The sequence below is a fragment of the Podarcis filfolensis genome (genome assembly GCF_964270895.1).
Source record: "Podarcis filfolensis genome assembly, chromosome: 8".
NCBI classification, from domain to species: Eukaryota; Metazoa; Chordata; class Lepidosauria; order Squamata; family Lacertidae; genus Podarcis; species Podarcis filfolensis.
The window spans coordinates 42,467,060-42,489,697 of NC_139611.1; the positions used below are offsets into that span (position 1 = coordinate 42,467,060).

The window sequence follows — 22,638 nt, forward strand, 5'->3', positions numbered from 1 at the left end:
CCTCACTCAGAACCTCCCGAACCTCCCGCCTCGCCGAAGCCCCGGAAGTCCCTCCCCTCGCCCCTAGATGACTTCCGCTTCCGGGCTTAGAGGGGCGGCGCGCACGTGGAAACCGGCCTCGCTTCGCTCTGTCTCCGCGCTCTCCGGACGCTCGAGCGGTGCTATTCCCTGCCCGCCATGGTCGAGTTCGAGGTGCACCGCGCACGGCTCTTCGCCTTTGTGCCGTCCGGGATCCGGTGCGTGGCTGCGTCCCGCCCTTCTCACCACCGCCTGGCCGTGGGCCGCCTCGACGGCTCCCTCGAGATCTACGACCTGCAGGCCAACATGTTCCAGGAGAAGGTGACTCTGGCTCCCCAGTGGTTGGCATTCAGGGGTAGACTGCCCGTGCACGTGAGGGCTCCACCTGGCACCTATTTGACAGGTCTCCACCTCTGTGAGGTTTTAATGGCATCTTAGCCATTGTCTGACCCCAGATCTTGTGGCCTTGAGTTCCACAAGCTAGTTCTTTCCCCCGTGAAGTAATACTAGCTTATCCAGACACAGCTGAGCTCACAGTGACAGAGAGCCCTTTGGCTCCGCTGAGGCTGGGAATTGGAGCCCCAAAGAATTGTTTCCCTGGGGGATACCCTGGCTAAACAGCTATTTGCTGGGCATTCTTTGGGGCAAGAGGGTGGGTGGCACAGGTGACTCACCAAGCCTCTCTGTACTTTACTTCTGTAATCAGGAGGTATATCAGTGTTTGGGGTTTCTGGCTGCAAAGTTCTCCAGTCTGAGCCCAGCACAGGTTCATCCTTTGTGTGATTCCTCCCAGCTAAAATTTGTGTATGTGTGTTAAAAGGAGGCCATTGACACCCAAAGCCTACAAGAAACACCTTTCCTTAAACCAGAAAACTGTTCAGGATTGCCTCTTGGTTTAGGGGTCCTGCACCTTCCCCTTACGTATGACTTATCTCTCCAGGGCATTGCTGGCCACGATACGAGGATCCCAGAGGCGCTCTGCTGGGCAGCAGGAGACCGGCTCTTTGGTGCAGGTCTCAGTGGGGAAATTGTTGAATACAACTTGGAGAAGCTGAATGTCAAATATTCGTTGGATGCTTTTGGAGGTCCTATCTGGAGCATGGTGGCTGATCCAACTGGGACTCAATTGGCGGTAGGTCCCCCTAGTATCCCAGAGAGGGGCAGCTTGAAAATGTGGTAATGAAGTCTTGTGCTAGCAAGAGAACATCCCTTAGAGGAGGGAATAGCACCTGATGATTTAGAACAATAAGGGGTGTAGATCCAGGTAAGTAGCCGTGTTGGTCTGATGCAGTCAAAATATATTAAAAAATAAAAAAAATTGTCCAGTAGCACTTTAGAGACCAACTAAGTTTGTTCTTGGTATAAGCTTTCGTGTGCATGTGAAGTATCTGAAGAAGTGTATCTGAAGAAGTATGCATGCACACGAAAGCTTATACCAAGAACAAACTTAGCTGGTTTCTAAGGTGGTACTGGACAATTTTTTTTTTGTATATTTCAATAAGGAATATTATACCACATCTATAGATGATGCAAAACCAGAAAGCTAGCTGGCTTCTCAGAAGGCAGTGATAAAACCTCAAATGATGTTAATAGAATGGATTACTGGGGGTGGGGGGAATTCTGGGGAAATGTATTTAAATAAATATATTTTATTGCAAGGCAAACAGTCCACATCACCCCAGGACTGGGTGTACTTAGCTTGTATAGTCACAATATTTTGCAAATTAGAAACAAAGAACTCATAACACATCCATTAACTGCTGCAAGAACAACTATTGCCAGGACATGAAAATCATTGCAATTATTAACTATGGACCAATTGTATAATGCAATTTAACAAACAGTATTATTGGAAAAATTGACACAAAAAATTGAAGTAGCAAGAGGCCAAAAGAAGCACAATTTTTTATCAGTATGGTATGACTTTATTGATTACACAAATAATGAGGCATATGGTACAACTAATTAACAGCACAGTCTGGTGTGCATTAAGTACATATTTTAATTTTTCACCTCCCCTGCCTCCCTTTCCTATAAATTCCTATAAATTCTAATTGTTATTAATACAAAATACCTTTTACTTTTGGTCACCAATCTAAGCAATGCACTTTACTATACATCATTTGATATCTGTAATAACTAGTAATTTTGGTATATACACTTTGACAGGAGGGTTTATTTCACATGCACATTAGGAGAAGCTTATTGACAGTTAGTGCAGTTTGACAATTGGATCAATTACCTGCAGGGGTGGGCACTCCCTTGTCTCGGGTGTCTTCCAACAGGGGCTAGACAGCCATCTCTCTCTAGGGGGTGCTCCTGCTCTCTGGATTTCAAACATCAATCAGGGGTTTGGATTAAACAGCTTATAAAGCTCCCTCCAGCTCTTCAATTTTCTGCATTTCATTCTCTTCTCCACTCAGTGTCCTGCTTCCTGAGGCTTAAATTCTTTCCTTGTGAGTAGTAAGGTGCTTCTCCAGCACCAGCTTGGCATCTGTTTCTGTGTTTGTGTTATTGATAATCTTGTGTAGTTTGGTCAGTCAGAGCTCAAATTATTGGGCAAAGCCCTGGACTCTTGGCTGTCTACCAGACAGGATTCTGAACAGGCTACTGACCCTCTCTCTTGTTCTTGCAGCTTGGCTGTGATGATGGAACCATTAAGCTCTTCAACATCTTATCAGATAGAATCGAGTTTGAGAGGCAGCTGGACCGACAGAAAGGTTGGTTGTGGGTGGGGGTGCATGTGGGGGTCATGATGACCAACAGGATGAGCTCTGAGTCCATGTGCAGGAGGGGTAAAGGTAAAGGGACTCTTGACCATTCGGTCCAGTCGTGACTGACTCTGGAGTTGAGGCGCTCATCTCACTTTACTGGCCGAGGGAGCTGGCGTACAGCTTCCGGGTCATGTGGCCAGCAGGACTAAGCCACTTCTGGAGAACCAGAGCAGCACATGGAAACGCCGTTTACCTTCCCGCCAGAGCGGTACCTATTTATCTGCTTGCACTTTGACGTGCTTTCGAACTGCTAGGTTGGCAGGAGCAGGGACCGAGCAACAGGAGCTCACTCCGCCGCGGGGATTCGAACCACCGACCTTTTGATTGGCAAGTCCTAGTCTCTGTGGTTTAACCCACAGCGCCACCCGCATCCCTTGCAGGAGGGGTAGGGAACCTGATTTCTTGTTGCTTGCAGAGGAAAGCTCCTTCAGGATGCAAGGAGAGCACTTGGCTCAGTGGTAGAGCGCATGCTTTGAATGCACAGGGTCCCAAGTTCAGCTCCTGGCATCCCCAGGAAGGGTTGGGAATGTCTGAAATATTGGAGAGCCTCTGCCTGTCATTTTGGATAGCAAGGACCTATAAAGACCAGTGGTCTGGTTTGGTATAAGGCAGCTTCTTGTATTTGCATGTTCCTCTGAGCCTCACCTACCTGCCCCCACCCCCAAAATGAGTTTGAGTCTTGGTACGTCTTATAACTGAGACTCTCCTCTTCTGCCCCACCTTACCTTACAGGACGCACCCTGTCCCTTTCCTGGCATCCATCAGGGACCAAGATCGTAGCTGGCTCCACTAACATCATCCGCGTCTTTGATGTCAAATCAGGTAAGTTCTGGAGTTAGGCATGTTTTATGCTGGGGCCAGGAATATGGTGTGTGTCATCAGCTCGTCCAAACAAGCTTCACCTTCATGATTCTGGTCTGTGGCGGCCATTAAGAATCAAGGACTGCACCCTCTTGACTGTGTCCCTTCCATACACCCAGGTTCAGTGGCAAGGAGAGGGCAATACTGGCTGCCTTGCCCAAAGCTGGTGAACTCCCTTCCATTAGAGAGGGACCCATAATTCAGTGAAAGAGCACATGTTTTGCAATCCAAAGATGTTAGGTTCAATTCCTGGCACCTCCACTTTGATGGCCCATTATGGGAAAGAGCCTCTGCTCTGCCTGGAGAGCAGGGTTTGCCAGCCTTTGGGGGCCTGTGGGCATATTTGCATACTGCAGAAACTCTTGCAGGCATCATATACATGCTGTAGCATATTCTGTTGCAGGTGTGGAGAACCTTTAGCCTCCCAGATGTGGCTGAGCTACAACTCCCATCAGCCCCAGCTAGCATGGCCAGTTGCCGGGGGTGATGGGAGATATACTTCTGCAACATCTGGAGGGCCAGAGTTTCCTCACACCTCTTCTGTTGGCTACAACAGGGTGCTTCTTTCAGTCCTCATTTCAGCAGGAGGAGGAACCCTGGGTAGGCAGAGGTGCACCCACTGGTGCCATGTTGGTGACCCTCCCCATAGCGCCCTGTAAGCATTTGAGCAAAGGGGCTTTCCTTAACGCCTTGTAAAGGCCTGTTTGGTTTGGGGTGACTGTTGGCAGCTGAGGCTAAGCAGACCCTGAGCGAGCCTGGTGCCTCCTTTGCAGGCCATGCTGTCCAGCGGATCCTCGTGGACCGGTGCTTCAAAGGGTCCCGCAAGCGGTTGCCTGTGGTAGTGTGGGACATACTCTTCCTTTCGGATGGCACAATTGTCAGCGCGGACTCTGCTGGGAAGGTGCAGTTCTGGGACTCGGAGATGGGGACGCTGCTGTGGAGCCACCCTGTCAGCAAGTCAGCCGTGCTTTGCCTGGCTGGGTCTGAGGTAAGTTGCATGTTAAAGGCAGAGCAGCACTGGGGGCGGGGGAGGGTGGCAGCGTTTGCTTGAGCTTGAAAAGCAGAAAGGAAAGCAGGAGTCACTTATGTGGCAGAACAGGGGGAGTGTGAAATTGAACTGCAGAATAACAACAGTCCAAGATTTGGAAAGTTGCAACCCAAGGCAAACTTTCTTACTCCTAAGGGGGAGATAGACAGCTGTCCTAGGGGACTGTGTAAGCAGAGTCCTCATTGGAGGGAAGCATATTCCCAAGCAGCCTTTACCACCCGTGGCGCTGATGGGAGCCGTAGTCCACCAGATCTGGAGGGTCCCAGGTTGGCGCAGGTTGCTCTTGAACTCTTGGCCCTGTGATGATATGATGCTAGCTATCAGAAATTCATTTAAATCAAGACTTTGTGGCAGATAAAAGCACTTTGTGTGTTATCCAGAGCCTCTAAAAACCTGAGTGTGTATATGTGGCCATTCAGGGAAATGACATTGTTCTGTGCTGAATCTGAGCTTGACTGGGACATCCAGCTGACCAGTGTTGGTGGCCAGGAGGCTGAGCTTGATGGATCTATGGTCTGAGCCAACATGGCAGCCCTTGGTCTGTGTAATGTGACTTCAGTGTGCGTCAGTTCACTTATTTTCATTGCATGAGGTTCTGCATCAACCTGTTCTCTGCCATTAATACTTCCTCCCTGCAAACCTTTAGCTTGCCCAACTTTCTCCACAGGCAGAAGACAGTATTTTGGTTGGCACTTCGGAGGGGATGGTATATCAGTTCCAGCTGCTACCGGTTAAGCTAGACAGTGCTGAGCTCCAGTGGGTGCGAACAAGGCCCTTTAAGCACCACACCCATGATGTGCGGACAGTAGCACATCTTGCAACAACATTCATCTCTGGAGGTAGAGTTCACTGCAATCTTGTGTGTGTGTGTGTGTGTGTGTGTTTGATTGCTTTGTGGTAAAGTACCTGCTTTGCATACAGAAGTTCATGGGTTCCATCCCCAGATGCCCATTTAAAAAGGACCACGTAGGTAGGAGGTGATGGGAAAGGCCTCCCTCTGCCTCCTGAGACCAAGTCAAAGTAGACAACATTGGTCCAAGTCACTGGTCTTCAACTAATGGGTCACTGTCTGATCCAAGGTGGGTCACAACACGAGCACTTCGACTATGCAAATACAGTGGTACCTCTGGATGCGAACAGGATCCATTCCGGAGCCCCGTTCACATCCTGAAGCGAACGTAAGGTGCGCGTGCGCGGGTCGCATTTCACCGTGCATGCACGTGACGTCATTTTGAGTGTCTGTGCATGCACAAGCAGTGAAACCCGGAAGTAACACGCTCCGTTACTTTCGGGTAACCGCGGAGCGCAACCTGAAAATATTTAAGCTGAATTGTATTCATCCCGAGGTATGACTGTATATGGCAAAAGATTAAGGAATTGGTCCCCAAAACATATTTGGGTTAAAAGCAGGTTCTTGGTCTGAGAAGGTTGAAAACGACTGGTCTAGGAGAACCAGTAGTCTGATCTGATGTGTGCACGTACCGCCTATAGAGGGTGCTGTGATCTGTTGCATCTTGACCTGATTTGCATCCCCATTTATTTATTTATTTAATTTATATCCAGTTTTTGCTCCCAAGTTGCTCAAGGTGGTGCATCTGGTTCTCCTTCTCATTTAATCCTCACAACAACCCTGTGAGGTAGGTTAGGCTAAGAGATAGTGACTGACTGAAGGCCACCCAGCGATCTTTATGGCCGAGTGGGGATTTGTAACCACTATACCACCCTGGCTTTTTCCCTTCTCATTTAGGTCTGGACGGGGAACTTGTGATCCGACAATTCATGGAGAATTTGGATCCCAAGTCTCATGAATCTACCCTCCAGAGAATCACCTTCCCTCACGTGAGTAGTGGGATTGGCGCCTGCTATCTAGCAATGCCTTCTCTTCTCACAGATGGCTTCTCATAGCTTCTTCCTTCCTGCAGTGGTCCTGTGCACTAGAAGGACTCAGGGGCAAGCCATGCAAACTCTGCTCCCCCACCCCACTTCTCACCTGCCACTTCTTTTCCCTCTTGCAGAGGTGCCTTGTCTCCTGTGCCCGGATAGCCCGCCTCCTCCTCTTCCAATACCCAAAACATCTGGAGCTTTGGCGACTTGGAGCCACCAACACAGCAGGTGAGAGCAAATGTTGCTTTCAGAGCCTTAATTATCTGGTGTGTTTGAGGTGCCCCTAGAGGAGACATGTCCCTTGGTCACCTGGGCCTGTGTTGAGCTCCAGGCTGCCCTTTCCAGCAGGTGCAGCAAGAGCTTTGGGCTGCTGGGAAGCTTGGCAGTCCCCTCACATATTAGGACATCCTAGAGAGACTTGATGTGTAAAGATGCTCTTGGTTCTTGTTCCAGGAAAGGCTGGTGAAGTCCTGCCTGTCTCCTGTCCCCCAGAACACCTTCTCCAGCTCAAGGCCAAGGTGAGGGAGCCATGATTTATTGTCCCCTCTTGATTGTGGATGCTTCAGATTCTCAACATGCCCTGTGGGCATGAATTGTGCAGGAAATATCTCCAGATACAGTTTTGTGCAAAAGCAGGCTATGGGGTTTTTTTTAGCATTAGAACAAAGAGGAGACAGTCTCTTGTGCTCCCTGAAATAAGATGTTTATTTAGCTCAATGCATTTCAGAGTTGAGCCTGCAAATGCTTGTAAATTCCTTGAACCTTAAAGAGACTTATTCTGGACACCTGAACTGAAAAGAGCTTCAAAAAATCTACAAGACTTTCTGGATACAGAAATAAAGTAAACATCTTACAGCATCATAGTTTGAAACTGCTTTTAGTTCAGGCATACTGTACAGAGTAAGTTTTTGTTTCTTTAAGGATCAAGGAATTTACAAGCATTCACAGCTCCTGGTGAAGGAGTTTCAACTCTGAAACACGTTGAACTAAATAAACATCGTATTTCAGGGAGCACAAGAGACTGTCTCTTGCCTGTTCAGCTGACCCTGGTGCTTCCCCCTCTGCTTTTCTGCTTGCTATGGTTCCCCTACATCTTCTTAACTGTAGTTGTTCCCAAGCCAACTCAAGGCAATCTTGCAACATGTTGATTTTGCTGAGTCTCCAGAGGTAGCAAGTCCCACCGTTTCATTTCTCTTAGTCCCCTGTATCTTTTTGGAGGAACCTAGCTCAGTTTTTCCTTTATCTGGATTCCTTCCTAGGACCCTGAGCACATTGCCAGCAGCTGCGTCTCACCCTGTGGCTCCTGGATTGCCTACTCCACAACTTCCAGGTTCTATCTGCACCAGGTCCAGCTCAGCAGCGACCATATTGCTATCAAGAGGGTGAGTGAGAATTCTGCAGGGTGGAGACTCTGGCCTGGGTGTTTTGGTCTGGGGCATGCTGGAGCAAGAGGTCATCCGGGAAAGCTGAATGTTGGGAGATTCTGGAAAGACAAAAGGAAGAACTTCTTCACACAGGGCATAGGTAGATGATGGAGTCGGCTGCTGCAGGATGTAGTAATGGCCAATAACTTCCATGGTTTCAAAGGGGGATCAGTCAGATCAGTGTAGGATAAGGCTATGAATGGCCACTAGCAATGATGACTGTGCACATGACCCCCCCCCAAGTATTGGAGGCAGTCTACCTTTGAAGGCACGTTGCTGGGGATTATGAGCAAGGGATGTTGCACTTGGTCCTGCTTGTGGTCTTCTTCCCTTTGATTGGCCCCTGAGAGAACAGGAGGCCGGACTAGGTGGACTGATCCAGCTCTAGGACTCTTAGTTACTTATTTCATTTCAGCAATTTAGATACAGCTTAAGTATAATAGTCTCTAAGCAGTTTACATGGATCCAATCCCCAAAAAAGTAAAAATCAGATTAAATGATAAAATTATTATGTTCTTTTAAGATTTTGTAACTTATTCTTATAAGTTGATGGAAGGAACAGGAAACGCTTTTCTAGACTTCTCCAAGTGAGCCTCCTTGGGGGAAAGGGGGTTGGGAGAGGGTGAGGTGGGGCCTCAGTGTCGAGCTGGCCACACTGATCCTTAACCCTTGCCTTCCCAAAGGTTGCTAAGATTCCAAAGGGGATTCGCTCAGCCCACCACCTCCTTTTCTCTGAGGACTCCACCAGGCTCTTTGTGGCAGCGGACCAAGGTTCTGTGCATATCCTCAAGCTCTTGCAGTCAGGAGTCTGCAAACACCTGCACATCCTCCGCCCCAGCTCAGGTAAGATTGGCTTTTTGGAGAGCAGGACATACTTACCAGCACTGGGATTAGGGCAGATGAGTGGCTTTTGAAGTGATATTTTAAAGTGAAGCCAGGGTAAAAAAAAAAATGTCTATAGATACACATATTAATACACATGCATTTAAAACTTTTGAAAGCCACTTTCCTCATGCATCCCTGCAGAGACGTCGGAAGCTGCATACCTGCTGGCGGTTAGTGCCAACGGCCAGTGGTTAGCTGCAGCTAGTGGTGATCGGGCAGTCACCATCTACAACTTGGAAGATGCCAAGGTGAGCCAAGCAGAACCTGCCTGCAGTGGTGAGAGGATGAAACTGCTTGGTCTGAAAAAGTGAAGCAGGTTCATCAGGATTCTTTGCTGCATCCTCGCCATGAGGGTGATTGAGAGTTATGAGAGCCTTCTGGGCTCCTGCTGTGCAATGATATGGCCCCAGATGAAGGGAAGGGGGCAGCCTGGGCCACCTGGGTGGGAGGAAGGCTTGGTGAACCCCACTGTCTCTCTCTCTTGTCCAGCCTCATTGCACGGTGCCTGCATATGATTGCCCGGTGACTGCTTTGGCCATTCACCCAGTGACTAATAATGTTGTGATCGTCCACTCAGATCAGCAGGTAAGATCTTCACAGCCAACTTCACCTCCCAAGCCTCACTAGGCACACAGAGAATCCCGGGGGGGGGGGGGAGGAGTTTGCTTCATCTGTGTGCAGAAGAGTTTTGCCCCCGCTATTGCAGTCAGTCCCAATTGCTCACAAGGAGGATAGTGGTGGGAAGAACCTGGGAATCATTTCCCTGGTACAAGTGTAGGGACCGCCAGCGGTGTAAGTTCTGGATCCAAGGCAGGTGAAATGTCTTGTTTCCACTGGAGAGGTTACTTTGCTCTTTGCTTATTACTTGTGTGTGTAGCCCACCCTTCAAGGGTCCCAGAGCGGCTTAGAGAAATATTACAGGCAGGTGCTGCTTGGGGGCTTCCCTTTGGGGCATCTGTTTGGTTGCTGTGAGAACAGGATGCTGGACTAGGTGGGGCCCCTTTGGCCTGATCCAGCAGTCAGGCTCTTTTAAGTTCACAATTAAAAACAAATGCAGCTTGCCATTATAACAATAAAATAGAACCACAAAACAGTGATGACAAAATAACAGAAGTCAGCATAGAACTGCAGCACATAGTGATGCAGGAGGAGGGAAGACGTCTACTCAGCCAAAGGCCACCTGGGTCAAGTGATGTGTCCTAACTAATCAATTAAAAGCATGCAGTGCACAGAGACAAGCCCCAGAGGGGAGGGCATTCCACAGCCTGGGAGCCACTACGGGGAAAGCCCTCTCACTGACTGCCCCCTCGAAAGCCTCTCTTCTGATCATCCACCAGAGTGACCAAGGTAGTTTTGGTGCTGTATCTGGGTGGGAAGCCGGATTAAGTGTGTCTAGATCAATATTATTTGCAGTTCTGCAACAAAAAGCAGTTCTTTGCTATTATGATTGAAGGCGAGCTACAGGCCAGGGTGTTTCTATTCCAGGGAAGTCCAAAATTTGGCATCCCGGAGGTGGCGGGGGCGATTCACTTTTGTTTTTTCTATGATCCATCTCTAGAGTAACCTTTGCCAACCAGAAGTTTTAAACTACAGTTCCCATCAGCCCAAGGCAGCACAGCTGGGCTCCCAGCAGCTCCAGCATCTTGTGGCCATGCTGGCTGGGGCGGATGGGGGTTGTACCCCAAAATCTCTACAAGGCACCAACTGGTGAAGCCTGATGTCGTGCTTTATGGGGCTGAGCCCCTGCTTAACAGAGCTGCTGCTCCAGCCCTCTGTTGTTTGTCTTCCTCTTTCCCAGATGTTTGAGTTCAGCATCACCAACAAAGAATACACCCCCTGGAGCCGGAAGATACAGAAGCTCGGGCTGCCCAAGCATTGGCAGAAGCGGGAGACACCCATCACCCACATTGCCTTCAGCCCCCAGCAGGCCTCCCACATTCTGCTGCATGACACATTCATGTTCTGCATCCTGGATAGGTCCACGGTGAGGAAGGTTCCAGCACCAGACCATTGGCAGTTTGCCACACAAGGGTGCACAGCTCCTGCTGTTGTCTGAGCCACTGGTCACATCCAGCCCATTCCTAGACTTGTCTGCAAGGGTACCAGGGTGAGGAATGCCCAAAAGCTCAGTGGCAGAGCACGTGCTTTGCATTACAAGAGGATCAGGTGGCAGGTACTGAGCGGTCTTGCTTTGGTCGGGCCTCACCTGGAGTCGCCGTGTCCCATTCTTGGACACCACAATTTGCTACAGAAAGATGGAATGTGACAGAGGAGAGTGGTGAAAGTGGCGAGGGGCCTGGAGAAAGTCCTTTGAGGAAAGCGCTGGGAAGGGCTGGTGTAGAGTGGGGAAGATTTTCCATTGAGAGTAGGTGATCCATCAAACCAATGGGTTCAAATGTCAAGGAAGAGGATTAGGTCACATCCACACCATACATGGCTTCCCGCAAATATTTTTAATTTTCTGCTCGCAGACCAACAATTCCCAGCAATCTTCACAAACTACAGTTCCCAGGATTCTTGGGGAGGGGGGAAGCCAAATGGTTTAAATGTGCTTGAAGGGTATGGTGTTGATGTTCTTTCAGCTAAATGTTAGGAAGGGCATCCTAGCAGTGGGTGGTATTAAAACACTAGTCCTACTCATAGGTACACTAAGTTAATGGACATGACTAATCTAGGTATGTCTGCTCATGAGTTGAATACCACCCAGTTAGAGCTGTTTGGAACCAGCAGGGAGGTAGCAGGCTCTCCTTCATTACAGGTTTTTATGCAGAGGCTGGATGGAAACCTGTCAAGGATGCCAAGGGCATGGCTTTCCTGCATCCTCAGAGGGTTGGACGATGACCTTTTGAGCTCCCTTCCAACTTTTATGATTCTGTATGCCCAAGACCCTGGAGAGCTGCTGCCAATCATAATAGACAGGTGGACCATCAGTTAGAATAAGGGACCATCGCAGGTTCAAACATCACCTCTGGGTCAGTGATGGCACATCCATTTTGTCCTGGTAGGGAGACTTCTGTAGGTTACAATCATGGAAGTTTGGGGGGAGGTGGGGGCGCAAAGCTGGCTGACATGTCTAAGAAAGGCTCCGGGAGTCTGGAGATGATTACAGATTGCTCCAGCTCATAATACAATAGGTAGACCTGGAGGCTGCTTCCAGCAGGGGGACTTAGCAGGGTCATTTTTGTCCTGGCAGAGAGTGCAACACAGCTCCGAGGCAAATTAGCTGCACTGCTTGTTCTCCACAGCTTTGTGAAACGGGATATGATCTGAAACATCTGTGAAGCTGACAACCACAGCTTCCCTGTGCCCTCAGTAACATTGCCTTTTCTCTCTCCAGTCGCAGCCTGATGACTCTGCCTTCTTGAATGACCAGCAGTCCCATGCACAGTTCTCCAAGGTTGCTCCCTGTGGCTCCAGGCCCTTCAAGTTCTGCAGAAAATACCAGGTTCGTCTTTGTGCATCTGCACCCCACCCCACTGGACCCAGGAGAGGCAAAACGAAACACCCCCCCCCAACGCAGTGCATGGTTCAGGGATGCAGGGAGCTGCCATCAGGTCTGGAGCTGGCTGAGAGGACTCTGAAAGTGGGTTTTACAAATCCATGGAGAAATGTTTGGGGAGTTCCAGCAATGCCCTGACCAGGGTGCTGGCATGGTTGAAGGCTAACCCTGGCCTGACCAGAAGCAGAGTGCTTTGAGCCTCAAAACAGCCCTGCTGGACCAGACCAAAGGAGACCATTTAGCCCATTGTCCTGTTCTCACAGCGGCCAACTAGTTGCTCCAAAGGGAAGCCCAAAAGCAGGACCTGAGTGTAACAGCAGCCCTCTCCCCTTGTGGTTCCCAGCAGCAGGCATTATTCAGAAGGATATTGCCTCTGACAGTGGACGGAGAACATAGCCTTATTCTCTTCCATGAATTTGCCTACTTCTCTTTTAAAGCCAGGCACGTTGGGGCCATCACTACTCCAAGCCATGCTCCGGTTGGCTTGGCAATGAAGCTGGTGCCTCTGGGCCAGAGAGAGGTGCATCTGTGGCAGGGAAGTACAGCTTCATTGCCAAGGCCGCAGAGCTGTTTCCTCTGTTGCTAGAAAATCCAGGTGTCCCATAAGAAGCAGGGCTGCTGTTAAGCCTGCCGGCCTATTTTTCAAATCCCAAGTAGCCACACGGCACAAGGAGGGGTGTGTCAGTCCCACATTACACTGAGCACAATGAGAGAGCAATAAATGCCAGAAACAACAGGCATCATAAGCCCACTGCTTTTGATTTATTGAACAAGGGTGGCAGAGGCAAAAAGGGTGAGTGTGGCAAGACTCTATCTCCAACACAAGGGGGAGAAGTCTCCCAGTGGCTACTAAAAGCACCATCCTTCCTGTTCAGAGGCAGCTTGTTGCTTAACACCAGGGAGTATCAACAGAGAAGCTGAGAGGCATTTGATTGACCGCTGTAGGCTATAGGATGCCAGAGTAGATGGCTTCCCTTGGTCTGATTCAACAGGGCTCTCTTTAGGTATTGATGCGAGTGTCCTGGAATGGCTGTGAGAAGGGCTTTTGCTGCTGGCCTATCTGGGCAGCTGATATTTTGTAGCATGAAAATAATTGCATGTCCACAGGCAACATGTGTTGGGCATAAGATGACACCCTATCTTGAACCCATTCTGTCCAAAGGCTGCCAACTGCCAACCTCTGCTTATTCTAACTCTCCTCCTTTCTTCTTCCCCCTGGCAGCCGTTGCTGTTTGTGGACCTGCTGGATAAGAATTGCCTGGTGGTGGTGGAGCGGTCTCTGGCAGACATCAAGGCGCAGCTGCCCCCGCCTGTCTATCTAAAGAAGTTTGGCACGTAAAGGCACCTGTCCCAGCCCTGCCATGGCTGTGGCTGTTCCATGCAAGGACTGTCAAGCAGGAAAAGAGCGAAAACCTGCAAGGCGGCAGTGTTGCCCTCCCAACTGCGATAGTCCAGGGAAGCAACAGCTCAGGTGGGCTGAAAGCATCCCCTCTCCTCCTCCTCCTCCTCCTCCTCCTCCTCCTCCTCCTCCTCCTCCTCCCTTCTGATCCAAAGCAAGTGAATGACTGGAGAGACAACCAGCAGGTCTTGGGAACCCGGCCAACTCCCATGCCTCCTTCCTCCTCCCCTCCTCTGGGCCCTTGAGCTCGCTCCTTTCCTCCGCAGCGTTATCAGGCTGACGAAGTTGGCTTTGACCTTGGGATCTAGGCTGGAATGAATGTTCTTCTCAGTCAATGATTAACCTCCAAGATACCAGCAAAGACTCCACAAGTAGCTTTGAACCTGAATGGGTGGAAGTCAGCAGAAGGGGCCAGGCTGCTATGGAAGAGACTCGTCTGCCGGTGCCTTTGTTTGTCCCTTTTTAATAATAAGAGAGTACTTGGCATTTGTACAGGGCTTTTGAGTGTTCAAAGTGCTTCAACCACGTTACACAATGCCCCTTGGAAGGTGGGTCAGTATCGCTGAAGGTGAGACAGAGGAGGCCAGTCTAGCACCGCCGTGGCAAGATTTGAAATGGGGGACTTGCTAACTTTTTTCACTCCATTTCTTGGCTGCTGCACAGGCTGAGCATGTATTAGAGCGAGTGTTCTTGCAGGTGTCCTCCCCAGTCTCGGTCTACCATGTGCCTGTCTCTGCTCCTCTAAATGGCTATGGTGGCAGCAAATTCTACTACTCACCCAGACTAGGCAAACTGGTTTCAGCCCCATCAAGCAGAAACCATGAGTCCAGCCAGTGGGGAAGAACAATGCTTTGCCTGACCTTGACGTCTGTGTTTCCCCTGAAGTGGGGATGGTGATGGTCCTAGGTTTCCAGAATTCCTGAGGGGGTGAGAAGGAAGTGGCTACAGGGCTGAAATGATATGTTTTGAGTTTCAGGGTGGGGGTGAGGAAAGAGTAGCGTTATGCTGCTGGGTGAAGCTGTTGGACTGATAGCCTGCTGTGTCCTTCGCTGTAATTGAAATGATCAAAATAAATCTGACTGAAGATGGGCCTGACTCGAGTGCCGTCTCTCTTCCAGCTGTGAGCTTTCCTCCCTCGCCTGTTTTCCTTCATGTTCTTTTCTGGGTGCCAGACGACGGTCTTGTAGTCATGGCACTGTAGTTATTGTTGTATAGATTTATTGCATAGATTGAGCCTGTTTGTTTGTTTTTAAATCCAGTGGCCATTTTGAAGAAAACAAACCATGCTTATTAGATACTGAATTGTTTGTTCTCTTAACACAAGAACATTACAATTCATAAATTATTATTTTAAATAAAGACAATTCCATACGTTCACAAATATGTGGGGGGGTTTCAAATAATGGGGGGAAGGCCTAGTTAATAAATAAAAATGAGGCCAATACAAAGGTCTATTAGAGCAGCTCCTGTAACAAATTTACAAAATCATTTATGGTCTGTTGTGCTTGACTCTCCCGATGAAAGCCCTTTTGAAACAAGTTGGTATTGTTCCCATTTTATAGATGGGGGACTTGAAGCTTTGAGAGTACAACTTACCCAATGCTGTGGCAGAGGGTGGGCCTTAAGCCCAGACTGGACCATGTAAAGTCTAAATCTTCACTGAGATAGCCATTTTGCTTAACAAGAGACATTGTGTGGCTTTTACACTGTTTGGAAGCCATGCCTTGTTATCTCAGCAGGTCCAGGGTTATTTGCTTTCTTCAAATATTCCAGGTGCAGGTGCCAATATTGAATGTATATTCGACAGTTGAACACTGGGCCCCCTACAGAGCTCTGCCTCATGCCGAAGTTGTGTTCTGACTTAAGACTTGGCACTGTTTGTTCCACCCAGACTCGAAGGAGCAGGTGGAGGCAGGCTGCTTAGCTTAACTCGGGCAAGGCAGAAGATTTGGCTATTCCTGCAACGGACATCCCTTCCTGTCCCCAAGGTGCTGGAGCCGCAAAGAGTTTATTCCGTAACAGAGATGTCCTCAGGAGTCCGGGATCACTGCTGATTACGTCTGCTCATGTCAAAAATAGCCTTCCACAGCCCAAGGATCAGCGGCAAAGCCTCGACATCAAGAAGGACTCTGGGCCACGCGAGGGCTTCGCTCCCTTCGTGGGAACCTACAGCCAAATTAACGCCAAGCACTTGGGGCTGCAGTTGAACCAAATCCGTCTGTCTCAACCTGCTAGAAATCTTAGCTGCAGGCCTGCATTATTGGGCCTGTGTAATAAGCCTGCAAAATCCTCTTTTAATCCAGGCTGCCTTTTCCTCAAGCGAAACGGGGGTGATGCAAGTTGAAATTGCTCTGAAGGAAATACAACCTGACAAAAGACTTGTGCCCATGTGGAGCAGCTCCCACTGGGGATTTAACAAGTCCCTGGAGGGAGCAGAGCAGGTCAGGATTCCCCAACCTGGTGCCCTCCAGATGTTTGGGTCTACCACTGGCTAGGGCTGATGGGAGTTGTAGTCCCATAAATCTGAAGGCACGAGGATGTGGGAAGCCGGCCTAAACTTCAGCCCTGCTTAGTGTTCCAGTAGAGAAGAAGAAGAGTTTGGATTTGATATCCCGCTTTATCACTACCCGAAGGAGTCTCAAAGCGGCTAACATTCTCCTTTCCCTTCCTCCCCCACAACAAACACTCTGTGAGGTGAGTGGGGCTGAGAGACTTCAGATAAGTGTGACTGGCCCAAGGTCACCCAGCAGCTGCGTGTGGAGGAGCGGAGACGCGAACCCGGTTTCCCAGGTTACGAGTCTACCACTCTTAACCACTACACCAGGTCACAGGCTCACAGAGCTTTTAATGTAGTGGTCTCTAACCTGGAATAGCTCCCACCACAGCAGGCTCAATCCAGTTGTTTAATTCAGACAGCCTCTTTGTGATTCCAGGCCATTCTTTTCATAGTTAGTGGCCAGTCCTGTTGCTTGCACCCTTGATCAGTGGGTGGGCACTGAGCACTGGATTTCCCCTCTTGATGGACCACCTTCCCAAGCTGATGAGCCCCATCTGCCCCTCCCCTTTACAGCCCATGCAGAAACTGCCTTCTTGACCATTGTGTCTACAATTGGTCTCATCTGCTCAGTCCACCAGAGCCTACTTTTGCACACAGGGGAAGAGCCTAATTCACTGAGGGTTTGAGGCCCATTGGCTACCCTCACCTGGTTTAGCTGGCCAGTTGAAGCTGTTTCCCATGGTGTGGCCACTGTCACATGTTGACAGCTTCTAGGAGCCACAGGTGAGAGCTGAGTGCAAGGTGGGGACCAAAAGTGGGCAAATTACCCCAGAAGGAGCATGACGTGTCCTCCACCAGAGGTATTACCCCTCTCCTAACACCCCATTCACCCCTGGAGATAAGTAGTAAAGAGAGAACAGAAAAATGGGAGAGGAGCATGCAGTGGAGGGTAAGGAAGCCTAACAAAGTTCTGATTTCCCCCGTGATTTCTACTTCAATGCTTTTTTGAAATATCAAATGTCATTAAAACAAACTCATTTTGGAGGGGTTGCCCCTGCTTTGCTGGTGCTCTAAACATGGCTTAATCTGCCTACTTGGTGATCTAGCACTTCTTAAATGCAGCTATAGCAATGTAAAGTTGACAGTTGAATTACACATCTGCAAATGGATGTGCTGTTAGTGGCATGTGAGAGGACATGGCAGGCACCTTGCTAGGAGCTGGGTGGCTGGAGGGATCTGCTGCCTTTGCCCTTGAGTGAAAAGAGGCTGCTGACTTAACCCTTTGGCTCCCTCTTCATGGTAATGTTGCCAGAAGCCTTTCTTTGAGGGTTTTCTTTCTTTTGCAATTTAACTTCTCTGATGAAATTGCTCTCGAGTCCTCCTGTTAGTCTCATTATTTTTTAAAACGAAAGAACTTCAACTTTTTAGTACTGTATCTTTATTCCTTTTTTTACTCACTGCTCCCCTAAAATGATGAGCTGCAGTGTGAAGCATTTATTTTATTTCATTTAATTTATATACCACTTGATTGTAGATAACCTCAATGAGGTTTACAGAAAGAATAAAACAGTAAGATTATTAGTAAAAGCAATTAAAAAATTAAAAAAATTAAAACCAGCAATAAACTAAAAACACACCAGCTTCTCATCATCTGGGTGGGCTTGTCTAAACAAACATGTTCTTAGCAGGGGCCCAAAAAAGTATAGTGAAGGTGCCTGCCTGGTGTCAATAGGCAGGGAGTTCCAAAGTGTAGGTGCAGCCATGCTAAAGACTGATTTATTACAGATGCAGAACAGATATTATGAGGCACTGGTAACAGAGCCAGTTTTGAAGGTAAAAGCAATTTAGAGGGCATATATGGGGTAAGACGATCTCACAGCATTATCTACAGTCCAGGAGTAACCAAAGTGGTGCCCACCACACGTAACTGGACTGCAGCTCCCATCATTGCTGACTTTTGTTTGGGACTGATGGGATTTGTAGTTCAAACGCATTTGGAATGCCCAACTATGTTGGCTAGTACCTGTGCAGAAAACTAGTACCTGTGCAGAAGGCTTTTGCAGCCCGGACAGGAGTTTCCAGGGACTGAACCTGGAGCCTTCTGCATGCAAAGCTGATGCACTGACGCTGAGGCGCAGCTTTCCGCGCGGGATAACAATGGATCGGAAAAACTCACTGCACCTGAAAGTGAGCATTGGAAAGTGAATGGAGGGTGAGACAAATATTTTCCTCGCCTGCGCAGGATGGCCAGGATTACCTTCGTATTAATTCGGAGTACTGTAACTAAATCCAGAGCAATCGTCGACGAACTACTCACTCCTCCACATCCTCCCTACTCCCCCCCCCTCCGCCAAGCGCCAGGCGGGCGCAGCCACCCGACGTCACTCTCCTTGGAGTTTGGGTCTGGGCCACGCCCTCTATTTCTCCGTGGCTGAAAAATCGGCTTAGACTTCGAGGTAGAAGGAAACACAGATCTTCGCTTCCGGAACTTTTAGGAAGTTTGTCTCCCCCACCTGAAGTGAGAGCCATGTAGAAAACCACGACTTTAGCCCAGGAGCAGCAAATCAAGGAGTCCCCCAGCAATGGAGAGTTCTGGCCAAAAATTCGAACCAACCTCAACTCGCCTTCACCTCTAATCTGCAGTCTTTTCTCTAGACTACACTGCGGGGCTGTCGTGTCCAATACATGCACCCGCCAACCTACAATGCGGTGTTCATAATACATGGTGCCACTATTAATAAAGAGCTGGACTTACTTTAGGACTATGTCACTGGTAGGGCTTTTTATGTTTTAAAACTAAAAGATTATGGTTTTGCTGCTGCTGCTGTTTTGTCGAGCTACTGGATTTCGTCCTTAATTTTTAACTGAACTTTAAAAAAGTCTCTTCTCTAAATGCGAATCCCGATATTCCCCTATCCCGACCAGGGGTGTCGTCACTCTAACTTTTTATTTATCTCTATGGTGTGTGGAGGGGGGGCGGAGCTCCGCCTCCCGCTTCCACCAAATCCGCTTTGCCGCAGCCGCGCTCACACCGCCCGGCCTCGCCCCTTTGGGCGGGGAGAGGCGGGGTCTCCCGGGGTTCCCAATCCGCCTCCTTATAGGGGGCGGGCGGCGGGCGCGCGCGGCCCATTCTCCTCCTCCTCCTCCTCACTGCTGGAGTTGCGGCTCTTCCAGCCGCTGCTGCTCCGGCGTGAGTCCGGCGCGACTCCGGTCCGGCCATGGCAGTGTGGACGCGCGCCTGCAAGGCGGGGCTGGTGGAGGTGCTGGTGCGCGAGCGCTGGGTGCGGGCGCTTGCCGAGCTGAGCGGGGAGGCGCTGGTGCTCAGCTCCGACCCGGAGCCCGTCAACGGGCTGCCCAACGGCGCCGAGTGGGGGAGCCCCGTCGCGGCTGCAGCAGCGGCAGCATCCCGAGCGCGGAGCCCCGCGGGCAGCCCGGGCGGGCGGAGCGCAGCGGGCAGCGGCAGCCCGGAGATGCCCCCCTCGGCGTCCGGCCACCCGCCTTCCTCGCCTCCCGGCCGGCCCTTCTCCCCTCCGCCGGGGCTGCCCGGTGGCGCGTCCTGCTCCTCCTCGTCGCCTCCGGGCTCCCCTCCGAGCGGGGTGCGCCGGGTGCGGGTAGTGAAGGCAGAGGCAGGCGGGCTGGGCATTAGCATCAAGGGCGGCCGCGAGAACCGCATGCCCGTCCTCATCTCGCGCATCTTCCCGGGGCTGGCCGCCGAGCGCTGCGGCGCCCTCCGCCTGGGAGACGCCATTCTCTCCGTCAACGGCACCGACCTCCGCGACGCCACCCACGATCAGGCCGTGCAGGCGCTCAAGCGGGCCGGCAGGGAGGTCCTCCTGGAAGGTAGGCGAGGGATTCTGGTGGGATGCGCTCTGCACGCCCTCGGGGGGTGGCGCCGCTGCCGCTGCTTTTGGTGCCACCCGCTGCTTCCTGTTCCTCGAGGCCGGGGATGGGACCCGAAATAAACAAGGCGGGGGGCGGGTGGTTAGTGAGCCCTCGAAGCTCGCTTGGGGAAGTACCTGTGCTTTCGCTTAAATTTGGCGCCTACCTCGCAGGGTTCTTGGGAGCACAAAATGGGCACAATTCTGAACTCTTTAAGTTGCTTGAAGGGGCAGGGTGCAAGCATTTTAAAAGGGGGGGGGGTCTGAGACTTGGTGTGGATGGGAACAGCTGATTTCCTGGGAATAAAGTTTTTCTATTCTTCCTTGGGAGCTTGTCCAGAATCGTTTCCTGCACTGCTCACTCTTCCCTCACCCAAGCTCCACGGTGTTCTCTACTCTCCAAGTCTGGCCTTCGCGGGTAACTTTGCCCAGGCAATGTTTCTTTCCATGCCTCAACTCCCTGCCCTGAACATTGTCCCTGGGTTCATCTGTCTTGGTCCCGACATCAAAATGATCCAACTCTCTCCGTTGGCAAGCCCCTTGGTGTAAGCAGGTGTTTTCTCAGTGTGGGATGGGCTTGTTTGGACTGATCCGTTGACACTCGCTTTTATATTCATGAGCCCAGACTTGGTCCCTAGGCGTGGAAACAGTTTGCAGGTCTGGTTCTGCAGGAGTCATAACCAGTAAGGGTGGAGCTGCTTTGCAAAGCCTGGAGCACTGTGTGTGGTCCTGGGGGTTGTCTATTTGGTTAGGAGCTAAAATAAAATAGCAAAACCCTAGTCTACTTGTCCCCACTTTCCTTTTTTTGCCCTTGACACTAGCACATGACGCACTATTGGAAAACTTTTGGATTAGTGTGGCCCAAGAGGTCAGTCACTGGAAACTGAAGCATGGAAGGCAGCAGCGTCATGGAAGTTAACAGTTCATAATGATTAAGGTTGGGCATATGTCGAATATGCATCAAGTATTTCTAAAGCATAACTTTAATAGAACAAAAGCAATAGAACAAAAGCTAGTCTGATACTTAATTACAAAAGCAAATTAGCAAATGGTGATGGTGAATTAATTTAACTTTTAAAAGAAATTGTAGTGGATTATTTTAACTTTAACGGTGTAAGTTTTCTATAAACATGATTTGTCAAAAGGATTTTTATGCTAGTTTACCAGAGTCAGCCTATAGTTACATGAAAGTTTTCAATGCAGAGCAGCAATTAAAAACAACATTTTAAAAGTCACTTTTACTTAACAGGCAACTGGTCATTTCTTCAAGTGTTGTGGCTCCATTAATTTGCCTGTGTGCTAACTCTGGGAAGACAGTGTGAAGGAAATGTGAGTGCACAGTAATGGTTGGATTTCATAGGAATGCAGGGCAACTAGGCTTTTAAAACTTGAAGGGAAGAGATGGTGGACTTCCAGCTGGCAAGCAGTATAGCCAAATTCTGCAAGAGGCTTGCTTGGAAAGCAGCATCAGTTGAGAATGCCTGTGCATAATCATCTTAGCTGCCTGGTTTGTCGGACCTGTAGACAGGCTGTCATTTATGTGCTTTTTTGATGCGATAGTACAGTTAATTTAACCTCAGGATAAGTTCTTTCGGGGGGGGGAAGCTCTTGGGGAAGTCGATTGAGTGCATAGTTACAAAAACTTGGGGATATTTTTAAAGTGTCTTTAATCATTATGCTGCCTTAGTGGTTAAGCAGAAATGACAGCACAGGCTCCCTGCTTATGCCGGGGTGTGATTCTGTCACTTGGAATGTGTATTTTGGAAATGTGAAGTGGAGGGGGAGAAGGTTTGCAGATGACTGACTGTGCCAGTCAGTGGGAAGTGCTGCTGCCACCTTCTGTGCCAGTGTAAACAGTCGTGTTTTTAAGTGCCCTTCGTTAAGGAAAAACTGGTGGGAGGAGAGTGTTGCTCCCAAGCTTTGGTTCTCAGCAGTGGGGGAGGGTGTGTGTTTTACTTCTTGTATCCAGCCCCTGTACATCTGCGCCTTTCGTTTGGTCTGTGGCTGGGACCTCAGACCACACAATGGAGGTCAGAATATACAGTACGTATACTAGTGTGGGTTGGTTAGCAAATGTCACTGGGATTGGGTGTCCATCCTGGGCTGAGCAAAGCCAGTTTTAAATTCCCTCTCATGCCTGAATCTCCATGGGTGACCTCAGCCTAACCTACGTTGCAGGTTTGTGAAGGAGGTGAGCAGGCCACATGTGTCCCTTTAGAGGAGCAGGGCCTTTTGCGTTGTGGCACAGCAGATGTGAAATTCCTTCCTCATATACATCCAGCTGCTCCTATGCTATCTATTGTTAAGCACCAGATTAAAACGCATCAGTTTTTCTCCCAGGCTTATGGTTTTAATTGATTGCTGCTGGGTTGCCTAAAATTCTGATTTCTTGATATTTTGCTTTGCTACTTGTTCTATATTGTTGTTTTTGTGGTTCTCAGGGTGGTTTAACAATCCCTCTTCTCAGGCAA

The 22,638-nt window shown here is 49.6% G+C and overlaps 2 protein-coding genes across 3 annotated transcripts in view; both read left to right on the forward strand.

Moving 5' to 3' along the window:
* Positions 1-70: 70 nt before the first annotated feature.
* On the forward strand, positions 71-14,881 carry UTP4 (UTP4 small subunit processome component). Its single transcript, XM_083626259.1, has 16 exons — positions 71-339; positions 959-1,150; positions 2,654-2,738; positions 3,525-3,614; positions 4,427-4,641; positions 5,369-5,540; positions 6,449-6,540; positions 6,717-6,813; positions 7,039-7,103; positions 7,845-7,967; positions 8,693-8,852; positions 9,036-9,142; positions 9,384-9,479; positions 10,693-10,878; positions 12,232-12,339; positions 13,616-14,881. Exons 1-16 carry the CDS (start codon positions 178-180, stop codon positions 13,730-13,732), a joined length of 2,067 nt encoding a protein of 688 aa, XP_083482385.1. The 5' UTR covers positions 71-177; the 3' UTR covers positions 13,733-14,881.
* A 4,534-nt stretch (positions 14,882-19,415) lies between these two features.
* Positions 19,416-22,638, forward strand: part of SNTB2 (syntrophin beta 2) — a 34,517-nt gene continuing 31,294 nt past the window's right edge. Inside the window, exons 1-2 of one of the 2 annotated variants that reach the window (XM_083626308.1) lie at positions 19,418-19,630; positions 19,720-20,129. In XM_083626308.1, the coding sequence (XP_083482434.1) occupies positions 19,760-20,129 (370 nt within the window). In that variant the 5' untranslated portion in view covers positions 19,418-19,630; positions 19,720-19,759. Of the gene's footprint in view, positions 20,130-22,638 lie in introns of both variants that reach the window. The other variant, XM_083626307.1, reaches the window with a different exon arrangement.

What these genes read in the sequence shown, in the direction of transcription:
- UTP4 (XM_083626259.1), top strand. Translation starts at nt 178, where the DNA reads ATGGTCGAGTTCGAGGTGCACCGCGCACGGCTCTTCGCCTTTGTGCCG. An exon ending in TTTGCCTGGCTGGGTCTGAG is followed by an intron (nt 4,642 to 5,368) that starts GTAAGTTGCATG and finishes CTTTCTCCACAG; the next exon opens with GCAGAAGACAGTATTTTGGT. An exon ending in ACAACTTGGAAGATGCCAAG is followed by an intron (nt 9,143 to 9,383) that starts GTGAGCCAAGCA and finishes TCTCTTGTCCAG; the next exon opens with CCTCATTGCACGGTGCCTGC.